Source organism: Notamacropus eugenii, chromosome 1 (assembly GCF_028372415.1).
Source record: "Notamacropus eugenii isolate mMacEug1 chromosome 1, mMacEug1.pri_v2, whole genome shotgun sequence".
NCBI classification, from domain to species: Eukaryota; Metazoa; Chordata; class Mammalia; order Diprotodontia; family Macropodidae; genus Notamacropus; species Notamacropus eugenii.
This window is the reverse complement of record NC_092872.1, coordinates 431,301,307-431,315,012: the sequence shown is the minus strand read 5'-3', so window position 1 is coordinate 431,315,012 and position 13,706 is coordinate 431,301,307. Positions and strand designations below refer to the sequence as shown.

At 45.8% G+C, this 13,706-nt stretch overlaps 2 protein-coding genes across 7 annotated transcripts in view; one reads left to right on the top strand and one right to left on the bottom strand.

Annotated features, from left to right (window-relative positions):
- DUSP15 (dual specificity phosphatase 15) overlaps positions 1-13,706 on the bottom strand; it is a 37,444-nt gene that overhangs the window by 13,316 nt on the left and 10,422 nt on the right. For 2 of the 5 annotated variants that reach the window (XM_072631625.1, XM_072631626.1), the window contains exon 2: positions 451-484. In XM_072631625.1, coding sequence (XP_072487726.1) covers positions 451-484 — 34 coding nt within the window. Of the gene's footprint in view, positions 1-450; positions 485-1,995; positions 2,224-13,706 lie in introns of those variants that run through there. The other 3 variants (XM_072631627.1, XM_072631629.1, XM_072631628.1) reach the window with 3 other exon arrangements.
- The window catches only part of TTLL9 (tubulin tyrosine ligase like 9), a 43,289-nt gene continuing 33,176 nt past the window's right edge, over positions 3,594-13,706 (top strand). Inside the window, exons 1-5 of one of the 2 annotated variants that reach the window (XM_072631622.1) lie at positions 3,594-3,707; positions 6,303-6,346; positions 7,296-7,388; positions 8,271-8,382; positions 8,665-8,850. In XM_072631622.1, the coding sequence (XP_072487723.1) occupies positions 3,693-3,707; positions 6,303-6,346; positions 7,296-7,388; positions 8,271-8,382; positions 8,665-8,850 (450 nt within the window). In that variant the 5' untranslated portion in view covers positions 3,594-3,692. Of the gene's footprint in view, positions 3,708-6,088; positions 6,347-7,295; positions 7,389-8,270; positions 8,383-8,664; positions 8,851-13,706 lie in introns of those variants that run through there. The other variant, XM_072631621.1, reaches the window with a different exon arrangement.

Here is a 13,706-nt window from a genome sequence, read left to right as displayed (position 1 = left end):
CTCTTACCCAAGGTCACACATGAGTCAATTGGTGGCTTGACCAAAGCCAGGCCTTTAGATTCTCTTTGTAAGAGAAAATGTATCCTTAGTCAAGGGGAAGAGTTGTCCAATCTTAAATATCCTTCAGGTATTCTCATTTCAACCTCAGTTCCTTCAGAACAGAGGCCACCACTAAAGCCTCTGGGTGAATTTCAGAGCTATAGGCATTCCCTGAGGCAGAGGAACTTCTGTTCTACTGAAAGAAACTGAGGCATAGAGCTGGTAGCCACGGACTTGGGGAACAAATCCAGGCCTCCTACTTTCAGGCTCTCCCCAGTAGCCCTGGAGAGCTATGGGATGTTTGGAATGTTTTGCCTATCCAGGTGCTGGGTCTATAGGCTTTGTATGAGGGGTGGCAGAGGTGGGGTCGGGTTGGGCAGTGTTTGGACCCTGGGGACAGGCACTGCTTACCAATGAAGTTGCCCAGATAGAGTCCAGGAAGAACCTGTAAGAGCACGGAAAGGAGGAAGGTCAGATTTGGGCCACAGTGAGGTTGCAGAGGTGGTACTTTCTCCCCTCACCCAATCACTGGGCTGTCCACACGAATTGGAATGAAGGAGAGGTCTTCTGGCCTTGCAGCCCATGCTTCTCAAACCCTTGATGTTGCTGGGGATTACAGGATCATAGGGTTTAGAGCTAGATATCAAGCAATCCAAATCCCTTCAACTTTGAAGATAAGGAAACTGGGACCTAAAGAGTGGAAGTGATTCATCTAAGGTCTTATGGGGTAGTAAGTGGCAGGACTCGGATATAAACCCAGGTCCCTCTGACACCAAATCCTCTTTCCATTAATTATACCAATACTGATATCAGAAACAGCCTGGTCTCTAAACATTCCCTAAGGGGTGACCTGAGCTTGCCTGAAGACACACAACTTCTCTCCATCTTCCCCTGACCCCTGTGCCCCATCCCGACCCCTGTAACTGTGACACCTCTCCTACAACTGACCCACCCTTTCTTCTTTCTGAATGACCCAATCTGCACCCAGGGACCCAGGAGCTAGCCCAGCTCAGGGAGGAGAATCCAAGAATCCTGACAGTCGGAGCTGAATTGGGCACCATGTTAGCCTGGGGAGGTATCTTAATGATCCTCGCTGGGTTAATAGCTCCAGGGGGATGTGGAAGACTGGCAGTTCAGGACCCAGAATACTGATGAGAGACACATTGCACTCAAGGGAACACTAAAATCCTGACCCTAAGTTAGAGATCTCTGAAAGTCAGGTAGGGAAAGGGATAGGGTCAGACCTTCAGGAAGAGAACAGAGACAGAGATAAAGATATAAAGTCACTGAGAAAGATAGAAAGTCACACTAAGAAATGGAAAGAAGGACAGAGGACAAAGGAAGGAGTATATAGAGAGACATAGACACTTCCAAGAGAAATGTGGAGATGGAGAAACAGAGGGAGGGGGAGATACAGATAAGAAAAACAGAAATACAGAGGATGCAAGGAAGGATAGATGGAAAGAGATGGGGACAGAAGGACAGAAAGGGATGGAGAGGAACAAAAACAAGACAGATAAGTACTGAAAAGGTCTTGAGTGATGGAGAGGGAGGGAGAATAGGAGAGAAAGGCAGAAATACAGACTCAGAGATGGAGACAGGGAGGGAGGCAGGGAAGAAAAGGGACCAAACAGGACAAACAGAGAAATGTATAGAGGAACCCAGAGATGAAGGAAGGGAGGGAAAGAGGGAGAGAGACAGGTAGATAGCCCCAAAGGAGAGGTGGCACACAGTGAGGATGAGATGGAATAGCAGAGATGAAGGACAGAACTGAAATGGGAGGAAAGGGGAGAGACAGGGTATATACAGAGCCAGCCCCTTCCGCAGTGGGTTGAACAGATTTGAGTCGATTTGGTCTCAGAAGAAATTTTTTTAGGGGATGGGGGATGGTGGGATTGGACAGTTGGAGGTCTGCATTGAGGCTCAATCCACCCTCTATCCCTATTGAGTCCTTACCTTGTTCATGCCATTCCCCATGGTCCTTGTGGGCCAGCCGGCTGCCCCTGCCTCCTGCTCCCAATCAGGCTCCAGCCCGACAGGGCCCCTGGCTGCCTGGGAAGTCAGATCCAGGCGCAGGCGCTGGGCTGTTTCTCCTGGTCCCGATACGATGATCCAACTAGCTTTCAAAGGTGCTACTTCTCCCTGAGCTGGCCCCGGCAGCCTAGGGCTGGGAGACAATGGCAGAGCCGGAAGGCTCCACCTATTCCCTAATCATGTGCAGACTGCTGGGCTGCTGACTGGAGGCCAGGCTAAGCTAAATGAACAAAAGCCTCAGTGTCCCTTACCCCCAAGGGCTGTCTTTTGTACCCCCACTAAGGACAAGGAGAGATTGTTTCAACCTTGCAGTGGGAGGCTAGCTCTCGCCTGAGCCCCACTGGCCATGCTCAGGGGAAGAGAGCACCTTTGGGGGGAGGGCAAACCCTGGTAGGGCTGTCACAAGCAGGCACCATGCATGAGTCTGTGGGAAGCTGGACATGTTGGGGGGGCGGGGGAAGGAAGGGGAGGAGGGAAAGAGTTATTTCCAGGGACTGATTCTGGGATGGGATCCCTGTCATCTCTGTGCTTAGTTGAAGATACACAGCCTCTCTATACCTTGGGTGAGGGAAAGGGAATGTTAAGTGAGGGGAGAGAAATAGGAAGGAGAGGATATTTATCTTAGTTTCATAGACTCACAGAATGTCAGAGCTGGAAGGGACCATTTTACAGATGGGGTCAATAAGACCCACTAAGGAGAAGTGATTTTATTCAAAAGCACACATTCAGTTGGTAATAGAGCCCAAACTAGAACCCGCGTCCCTCGACTTCTAAATAAGGATCCTCTTTAGAGGAGGAAGTAATAGACACGTCTTCCCAGGATCGGTCTACTTAAGGGAGGATAGCCCTAATCTAGACATTGTCTATTTATGGGTGCAGACAGCCCAGGAATGTTTCATTTGCTATAACCAGGGTCTAGCACAGTGCCTCACACTGTATCTGCTTAATACATGTTCGAGTTGTGTTTTTCAGGGCAGACAGTGACACCTCCGCAGAGGTGCCACCCCCTGTGTGGAGGCCGAGTGATGGAGATAGATACACACAGACACACACAGACACACAGACACACACACCCGAAAAGGGGGGCGGCTGGAAGTTACATCATCCTCAGGAGGGGATCCACAGGATCCTTAAACACAAGTACGCATACGTGGTGGGACTGCACACATATACAGCGGAGGGAGCCTTGGGAGAGGCTTCCAGGACCGAGGAGGCAATGAATCCTGCCTCCGCCACTCACTTGCTGTGTGCCTTTGGCTAGATCGCTTTCCCCCTCTCGGTCTCTTAATTAACCAGTCACGTACCCTACAGAAAATAAATTTCGTCACCAGGTAACGCCAAGTGCTCCCCAAGCTGCTCAGCGGCGGGCAGGGCAGCGCCGCGCACACACGTGGAGAGCGCACTGCGATAGGGCCTGTGCCCCGCCCCTGCCCTCGGCTCCGCCTATCGCGTTCAAGTTCAGCCCCTGATGGACGGGGCGGGGAGGTGGGGGAAGAAGCAGGGGAGGACGCGGACCAAAGCGTTGCTTGGGCAACGCGACGCGCCGGCGGGAGAAGGACGCGGTGGTCGTTTTAAGGCAGGCGGGGCGGGGTTACCCCCGAAGTCCGGGAGGCAATGCAATGTCCAAACCGAAGGTAAGAAAAGGCCGAGCCGGCAGCAGCGCTCCGTCCTCCGCGAGGAGGAAGACGAAGCTGCCGAAGAACCACGAACGCCAGCGTCGGCCGGGGGTAGGGGACGGAGGAGAGAGCTCCTCCTGGACTGCGCATGTTTCTGACTGCCCTGGCGAGGGAAGGGAAACGTAAGGCAAGAGACTACAAGTCCCGGCATGCATTGGGCCGCCAAGGCTGTGCTGGGCGGTGGAGAGAGAAACAGGCTCCCTTCTAGTGGCTGTGGGAGTGTCCTTCACTGAAAGGGGTCGGGACTTACAGGGTTCCCTTTACTCCCAGGCTTCCATCACTTTCCAGGAAGCCTTTTGCTATCCTCTGCATTGGATGCGGCCCGTGTAGCCAGGGTTCTCGGCCACGTGGGGGGGGGGTTAAGTGTCAGCCGCGCGTCTTCGTGGGGTGAGAGGGGCTCCCGGGATCGTCCTTGAACTTACCTCCTGCCTCCCTGACAGGTCCCATTGCAGTTCGTGGGCTCTCCAGAGCCCAGGCCCAAGGTCTGGCACTGTGGACTTAAGTATTATCAGACCTGGAAGGAACGCTAAAGATTTGTTTGGTCTAACTCCTTCATTTGTTTTTTTTAATCTGTCCTTTTAAAAAAATGACATTTCTTTCATGCCTTTTGTTTTTACATCACAATAATTAATCTGCACTTTTCTCTGTTTTTAGTAATATTACTAGAACTAGGCAGTTTACTCAGTTCCTATAGTGCACAGTCCCACTTCTGCAAGTCCAAAACCCAGCATGGGCTCCAGTCTTAGGTACCCTGGCTTCAGGGATTCCATTCCAAGCCGGCTTGCTGTACCACCCCACCTGCTACCCTGGCTCCAAGGGTACCATGGCTCAAACCAACCCCCTGTCCAGGCCTATCTGAGCTGGAGGGATAAAAGAGAGGGAGCAGGGTAAGGAGGGGCCCTTCCCCTTCTTGCCAGTTTAAGCCATGACATCTTCATTGTGGGTGAAGTAGGATCTTCACCCTCTGGACCAGGGGTGGGGAACCTGCGTCCTTGAGGCTACATGTGGCCTTGGGAGCAGCCTTTTGACTGAGTCCAAGTTTTACAGAACAAAAGTAGTTTTTTGTCAAACAGCGAATATTTTCCCACATAGTTAAAATGTTCTTGGCTCTCTCTGGCCACTATTTTTTTATATGTATCCCACCCCTTAAAATTGGGTATATATGTATATGTGTATACACATATACATACATATATGTATATACATGTATAAGCTCATAGTACATATGTGTGTATATCTAGACATACATACACACATATGCATATACATGCAGGCATGCATACATATATAATCCCCCTAAGGCTCTGTCCTGAATTCTCTTTTCTTTCTATATCTACTCTCTTGATGATTTTTCTTCCACGGATTCAATTATCATGGGTATGAAGATGACATAAACAGCCGTAGTCTCTCCTGAGCCCCAGACCTACATCACTAACTGCTCTTAAAACCCACCACTTCAAAAGTAGAATTCATTACCTTTTCCCCCAGCACCTTCTTCCTAACTCCCGTTTCCAATGATGATACCCATAATCCTTCTGTACACTTAAGTTTGTAACTTAGAGGGGTCATCCTCTCCCCTTCACTCTCATAAACAGTTGCCAAGTCCTGTCAATCTCTACAGTATTTTTTGAGCCCATGACCTCATTCATTCACATCACCCTCCACCCTCTTATTCCAGGCCTCAAGTCATTCTCTTCTCCATGGGATTCTCTACATAACTTTTGGGGTGATATTCTGAAAGGACAGGTCTGCCCCAGCCACTGCCATTTGAGAAAGCTCCCAGGGCTCCCTGTTGTCTTCAGGTTAAAACACAGCTCCTTTGATATTTAAATCCTCTCACTCTCTGATTCCAGCCTACCTGCACTATGTGCTATTTGTTATACCCAAACTGGCTCCTTGGCTGTTCCCTCTCCCTCTCTGCTTTTTTCCTTTCCTGGAAAGCATTCCTTTCTCACTTCTAATTTATATAATTCCTAGCTTCCTTTTAAAGTTTAGCTCAAGAGCCACTGCCTACTAGAGGCTTTTCCTGCTCCCCTCTGTTTCTAAGGCCTCCCCCACCACATCAACCCCAATTTGTATTTTATTTTGTGTATACTCTCCTTATTTGTGTACATATTGTTTCAGTGACAGAATGTAAGCTCCTTGAGGATGGGGGATGTTTTGTTTTTTTATCCACAGTGCCTGGCACACAGGAGATAATAAATGCTTATTAATTGGTTGGTTTGGTTTAATTTAACCCTAGGACTTTTGTAACTTCTACATTTAAAAGAGGGAGAAACTGAGGCACCGAGAGAGGAAGGGACTTGCCCAAGGTTTTGTGACCAGGTGATGGTTTATGATCCAAGAACAAAATGGTCCCATATCTCTGCAGATACAGAGACCAGCCTCACAAGCCCTCCTTTCCTTCTGTGGTAACAGTCTGATCTTTGGTAGGATATGTGGGGCTCTTTCCTGTCCTTCAGTACACCTATAAGAAAAGGGTCTTCCTGTTGCCTTGTACTTCTGTCTGGTGGAATTGCTGCTCATCTCCTGCCTCCTTTTTTTAAATTCCAGAATCAGTGTGCTAAGAACCATGGTGCACCAAAGGCGAAAGAGCGGTGAGTGGCCTGGCTTTGGAGGAAGACAAGAAGGAAAGAACTTTGGTTGTTTAGTACCAAGACCAGAAGCAGTTATATAACACATGGCTCTACCCATCTGTAAAGCGGTTCCATTTTTTGTTATCTCATTTGATCCTCCCAACAGTCTCTGGGAGCGTCAGCAGTAGTGACTTTGTGGCCCTTATTTTATAAATGAGAAGCGAGGCTCAGAGTTGTTCCCTGATGTCTTCTGCCAGCTAGAGAGCTGAGTGATTAGAAGGGCAGAATGGTTTTTGATTTTGTAATTGTTCCAAAGTCATTTCAGCTGAGCAGTGGTGGAAAGAACGTTGGCTGTGGAGTAAGAGGACTGGGTTCAAATCCTGGCTGTGCCCTTAATATCTTTGTGACTAGGCAAGTGGCTTCATCTCTCCAGGTCTCAGATTCGTCATTTGTAAAATGAAGGGGTCAGAAACCAGATGACCTCGAAGAGCATTTCCAGCTATGAGTCTGTGATTTATAATACATCCTATTTCCCTGACTAGGCCTCTTTTTTCCCCCATATGTAAAATGAGGGTATTGGGCTGAATGGCATAGAAGTTCCTTTTTAGCCCTGAGATTCTTAAGTGTGTATGAGATAACTTTTGTTGTATGTTTTGATTGGCAACACTAAAATCTCTTCCCTTATCTTCCCTCGTCATATTTTCCCCTCCCCCTGCCCATTTAGCCTAGTTTTTCACTCCTGATTTTTAAAAATTTCAGGATCCTAAGCTCAGGGTTCTGGGATTCCAAATTCTGAAGCTAGGAGGGAGTCGGAAGAAAGGTTGGAAGGCTGTGGGGGAGGGAAGGGAAGGAAGGAGAGGCCCATCAAAGAGACTTAGGCCTTCTTTTTATATCCTTCTTCTGCCTTCCCAGAACTTCCCTTGGAAAGTCATTGACTTTCTGAAATTTTTGATGTGAATGTGTCTCTTAGGGACCAGAAAGTATGTATCCGATTCAAGTGCACAGTCATGAATACTCTTATGGACGTCCTCCGCCGAAGGCCTGGATGGGTGGAAGTGAAGGAGTAAGACAGCCCTTCCCTCATGTCTCTGCTCTGAGTGTTTCCTACTGTCCTTTGGGTTCCCATTTTTCCCTTGGTTAAGGAGAGGATGGGGTAGCTCTTGATCATTCATACAGTGTTACCATGAAGAAAGCAATCTGCTCGAACCACACTGTGCTGAAGGGTCTTTTTGTCTCAGCCCCCTGTATAACCTTAGGTACAGCCCCCAGTTTAGTGGGTGAACTGCTCAGGCTTGAAGAGCCTAGAGATACTGTAACCTCTTTTCTGAATCACCAGTGGTTTTCCTATTGAGAGTAGACAGGAAAAAACCAGGAGCCCACCTCTCTACCAGCACCCATTTCTGCTAGGAATTGGGACAGGAAATCTTAGCCTTACCTCCATAGAAAGGCAGTAGGGACCCTCCAAGTTGCTTCTTTGTAGCCTGTAGAACTAACTCCTTTGCATATAGATCTGAGTGGTCGCTCATTTGAGAACTCATAATTCATTTGTGAGACCTTTTCACTGAATTCTAGAATCTTTTTCTTTTCCTACTTTCTCTCCTATAGTTGAGAAATGGGGTTCAAGGTTTCCTTTCCTAGCTAACTCTCCATCATCTTCACAAATGCATGAATAGGGAGGTGATATTCTGAAGTGGATATTGAACTGGATTTGGAGAGAGAGGATCTATGTTTGAATCCTGGAAAAGTCAAGACCTAAATCCAGTTCCCCTGATTCCTTCTCCAGAGGGATCTTTCTCTGCTGCCCTTAACCTACAGATGGGCCTTCTCTGGGCCTCAGTAATCAGAGAATAAGGAGGTGGGATCTTGGCTTTTCCCTATCTACTCTCAATTATTGTGACTAGAGTTCTTCAGTGACCTTGGTGACCAAAACTCATGTTCCCTACAGTGAGGGGGAATGGGATTTCTACTGGTGTGACGTCAGCTGGCTTCGGGAGAACTTTGACCACACCTATATGGATGAACATGTCCGAATCAGCCACTTCAGAAATCACTATGAGGTGAAGCATTTGGTGGGGGGCTGGAGAAGCTTAATGGGTACGCCATGATAGATCACAGGTCCCTCTTGAAGGATTAGACTTATTTGGGGCAGTCTCCTCTTCTCAGCTTATTTGAGTTTCTGGAATATCCAGGCTAAAGGGAATTGCTTTCTCCAGGCAGCAGTATAAACTGAGCATGGAGGCAAGTAGCACGGGCCTTGGCCTGTTCAGAGGGCACAAGGGTTCAGGTGGATGTGGGAAGCTGTGGGGACTGGCTGACCCCATTTCTATTCGGTCTCTCAGCTAACAAGGAAGAACTACATGGTGAAGAACCTGAAACGCTTTCGGAAGCAGCTGGAGAGAGAAGTGGGCAAACTAGAAGCAGCTAAGTGTGACTTTTTCCCTAAGACCTTTGAACTGCCTTCTGATTATCATCTCTTTGTGGAGGAGTTCCGAAAAACTCCCGGCATCACCTGGATCATGAAACCAGTGAGTCCGAGAGAGTCTACACACACACACACACACACACACACACACACACACACACACACACACACACACACACACACACACACACACACACACACACGTAGAGGGAGACCATGGTTCTAGGGGATCATGGAAATCAGTCTGTGAGACTCAAAGATAATGAATAAATCCCCTGTTCCTTCAGTTGATTTTCTTAAAAATTCAACAAGGGAAGTGGGGAGAGCCCTAGGTTTGGAGGCAGAGGCCCTGGGCTTGAAGCACACTGCTGCTTAATACCTCTGTCACCTTGGGCCAGTCACTTTCCTTCTCCGACCTCAGTTTACTGCTTAGTAAAATGAAGCTGCAGGAAGACATGATCACTAGGGTCCTTTCCAGCATTCTTAGTGTGCACCTCCTATTTGCCCAGCCCTATGCTTAGCCCTGTGAGGGAGACAAAATGAAGATGTCTCTACCTTTGGGAGTTCCCAGTTCCCGTGGACAGTTGAGGGTGGGTGGTAGTAAGATGTAAAGTCAGTAATGGTACAAGATAGTATGTAAAAAAAATGTCACCATGAGTAGGGAGGGTATATGGTATAATGGGATGAAGCATGGGATTTGGAAGTTTCAGAAAACCCTGAAGACTACTTCTGCTACCATATGATCTCGGGCAAGTTATTTCCTCCTCCAAGCCTTAGCTTCCTGTTCTATAAAATGAGGAGATTGGACCAAATGATCTCTATAAAGTCCCTTCAAGCTCTACCATTCATAATACAAATTATTGATGCATATCATCTGGCACTCAGGAGCTCACTGTTACCTTAGGTAACTCAGTCCATTTTTGAAGAGCTCTAGAAAGGCACCAACCCAAGCTCAGCACAAGAATGGTCATTTCTAGGTTAACAGGGCAACTAGACAAGGCCATTGTGTATAGAGTGCTGGGCCTGGAGTCAGGAAGATGTATTCCTGAGTTCAGATCCAGCCTCAGACACTTACTAATGACCCTGGGCAAGTCACTTAACACTCTTTGCCTCAGTTTTTTCATCTTTATAAATGAGCTGGAGAAGGAAATGACAAGCCACCCCAGTATCTCTGCCAACAGAACCTCAAGTGGGGTCATGGAGAGTCAAACACAACTAAAAACAACTGAACAACACTGGGGTAACTGGGCGTATCCTGACTACATCCCCCTTGATTACTGAACCCAGACAGCAATTCTTGTTTGGAGAAGTTACCCAGGATTTCGCTTTCCAAGAGATGACATGCCACTTGCACAGGGCAATTCTGGGTTCTGATTAGGGACAAGGAAACTTCTGGGCTAGAGGAAGAGGGAGGCTGTAGGGAGAGACTGCAAAGCCCAAAGCACAATCGTAGAGTCTTGTAACATTCATGAAACTTCCTTAGAGCAAGAAGTGAAAGCCAGACTATGGAGAAGAGGCAGAACTAGGGGATGGTCTGAGCGGAGGTTCAGGTTTCAAGTGGCTGAAGCTGGCCAACCCCCATTGAACTGTGCCAGAGACTTTTCAGTACCCTCCCCACATCAGAAAGGGAGTCTATCCAGGGATTGCTTCTTAAGTCTTTCCCATCATTTCTTTGGAAATAATATTCTATTTCCTAGGCAGGAGTGGGGAAGCTGCAGCCTTGAGGCCACATGTGACCCTCTAGGTCCTCAAGTTTTGACTGAATTGAAATTTCACAGAACAAATCCTTTTATTAAAGATTAATAATTATTGTATCATAATTAATAATAATTATATAATTAATATTATTACTAAGAACCATAGGTTTCCCACCCCTGCCCTAGAGTATGTATGTTTGTAGAGATTCTCTTCCCTATTCCTTTTCTAGTAGATTTGTTCTTGATTAAGTATTTTCATTTTAAAATGCGTGTGTCTTCTCTGGTTTGCTAGCTTGATTCAAGGGGAATTTAGCTAATTTTAGAGGTTCCCAGCTAAGCTTGGATGGAGAATGGAATGTAGGATGAGTCTAGCACAGAGCAGACTATGAGCTGCATTTATGGGAGCCTTATCTGATATATTTAATGATGTTCATTGAGTTTTGGGTCAAGCATTAAAGGTGCCTGTTGAAGACTTTTTTTGGAGGGAGAGAAAGATCTAAGCTTCATTGATTTTTTTCCCCTTTCATTTTTATTGAAATATTTTATTCTTTTTGTCCTTCATATTCTCAAGTATCCCTGCCTCCCCTACCCCTTTTGCTTTGCAATAAAGAATTTAAAAAAAAGAAAGAGGGGGAAAAAGCAAGTTCAGTAAAATTAACCATAGTAACCTAATCTAACAATATATACATCTCCACACCCAGTGATATGCTGGTAAACGTTCAACAATTGACTGTCTGAGAGAAAAAAGTATACACAATAACACTTATAAGTCTTACCTGCAATTAATATTTTCTCCGTTACTTTCTAAAGTCTAAAAATCAACAAAACAATAAATCAAGCCTGATTTCTAGCATTTGGCAATGTTTGAGGTATAAGTTCTCACATTGAAAATTTAACAACCAGCTCTCTGAAGCTGGTTAGAGCTGCAGCACACCCCTGTGTCATATCCACTGTACACCCAACTCTACAAAGAAGAGATTGCATTTTCTCATCTGTTCTCTGGGGCCAAACTTGATCAATGTAATTACACAGCATTCAGTTTTGTTCTCTCTATTTACATTGTTGTAGCTATTATGCATATTCTTTTTCTGGGTCTGTTTACTTCACTCTGCATCAATTCATATAAATCTTCTCATGCTTCTCTGATTTCTTCACAGTCATTGTTTCTTATGGTGTAGTAACACTTCATTGTATTCATGACCACAATTTGTTTAGACATTCCCAAATCAATAGGTATCTACTTTGTTTCCAGTTTTTTGGTACCAAAAGAAGTGATGCTATGAATATTTTGGTGTCTATGAGACCTTTCCAGTTCAGGGTATACGATTAGCAGTGGAATTTCTGGGTTAAAAGGTATGGACATTTGAGTCTCTTACTTGTAGCATAATGCCAAATTGTTTTTCAGAATTTTGGGATCAGTTCACAGCTCTATTCGTAGTGTATTAGTGTGCATATCTTTCTCTAGCTTCTCCAGTGTTTACTTTTTCCATCTTTAGTCATTTTTGCCAATGTAACCTTAGTGACCATGATAAAAACCACCTGTTACACCTATGTTGTTGCTATAAGTGTATCACAGGCAGCCTCCTAATGTGTTCGGAGAAAACAATAATGGGCAAGAAGATAATGTAGATGACAAACGGTGATTCCCCATGTGACTCCAAGACTTTTTTTCAAATATGGCTTGTAGAAGGAAGGACTGAGGTCAACTAACACTCAAGAGGTGCAGACTCTGATTAGAGGTAAGAAGACTTTCAGGCTAGAGGAAAGAAGAGGGGAAACTTCATAGCCAGATGCTTTAGTAGTGGCATCCAGGAACCAGAAGTCTGAGCAATTTCTGAGACCTCATAGGGCAAAAGGAGAAGATATCCAGACCTTCAAAACTTAGAGACATGGTGCATGGAGATCCAGGTGTTAGGTAGCTGAAGCTGGCCAACCTCTATCAGGCTGTACCAGAGACCTTACCATACCCACCCAGTCAGAGTCCTTTCAGAGATTACCTCTCAGGCAATAAGATAAGATCTTACTCCATCCCCCCTCACTTTGTAGTATATGTTTGCAGAGATGATTTTTCCCTATTCTTTTGCTTATTGTTTTGGTCCCTACTAAATGTTTGAAATCCATTGTAACTCATATTAAATTCAATAGTTTAAGTAATTACAGGATTGAGTAGAATGCAGGCTAGACAAGATGAGTGTGTTGGTCATCCTTCTCCAAAGCCAGCTATCAGCAGACTTCTAAAGTGTCTCCTTATGTGTCAGTGACTGTGCTAGGAGATAAGGATCTAAAAACAACAAGAAAATGAAGTTCTTTCTATTCTCAAGAAGTTTACATTCTGTTGGGGGAGACAATCTATAAATTTATAAGCATAAATAGTACAAATACAAAATAAATGCTAGGTAGTTAAGTACAACACAGTTATGGAGGAACAAAAGGGCACTATCAGATGAGAGGGAACAGTAAAACCATCCTAGACAGCAGGTGGTTCTGAGTAGAGACTCAAGGAAAGTGAAGGATTCTTTAAGGCAGAGGTGAGTGTCCCAGGCACAGGGCACAGCTAGTACACGAACAGGGAAAGAGATGAGAATGAAGGGTAGTATTTGAGGGTCAGAATGAGGTCAGTTTCTCTGGACTGTAGAATGTGGGAAGGTGAGTAAAGTATAATTAAACCAGAAAGATGGATTATTAGGTGCAAATTAGCCAAAGCTGAGTGTTTGGGTTACAAATAGAAAATTGTGGACAGACCTTTTCAGAGCTCTTATTTTAGAAGGGGAGACAGCACACAGGAGATTTCATCTGCAAGTCAGATGGGAAAGGTCCATAGTCCTTAGGGTGCAGCAGCAAAACATGGCAGTGCATCTTCTTGATGTTGTTTCCACAATAAAACCTTATCTGTTTCTTATTTTGAATCATGTGACAGTGTCAAGGACTTTGATGTTGAGAACTTTCTTTTCAGGGTCTCAGGAGGTGGGGGCTTTAGCACCTGCAGAGGCATTTGCCACCTCACATCTTTATAGGGGTTGCTTTCTATGATATGTTTGCGGGCTGAGCTGGAAGCAGGGCATGTGGCCTGGTGGTAGGAGAGGGGTGGATAATGCCATTCTTGGAGTTCTTGGGTTCAGGATCTTAGATTGTCTCCATCATGCTGCAGGGAGGAAGGTGGTTGAAGTGGTTGCATTGGTTTGACTTAACTGGCACGTTCTACCTATTGTCTCTCCCTCAGGATACCTGCTACTTCAACTAGGCTGTAGTGAATGAATGAATG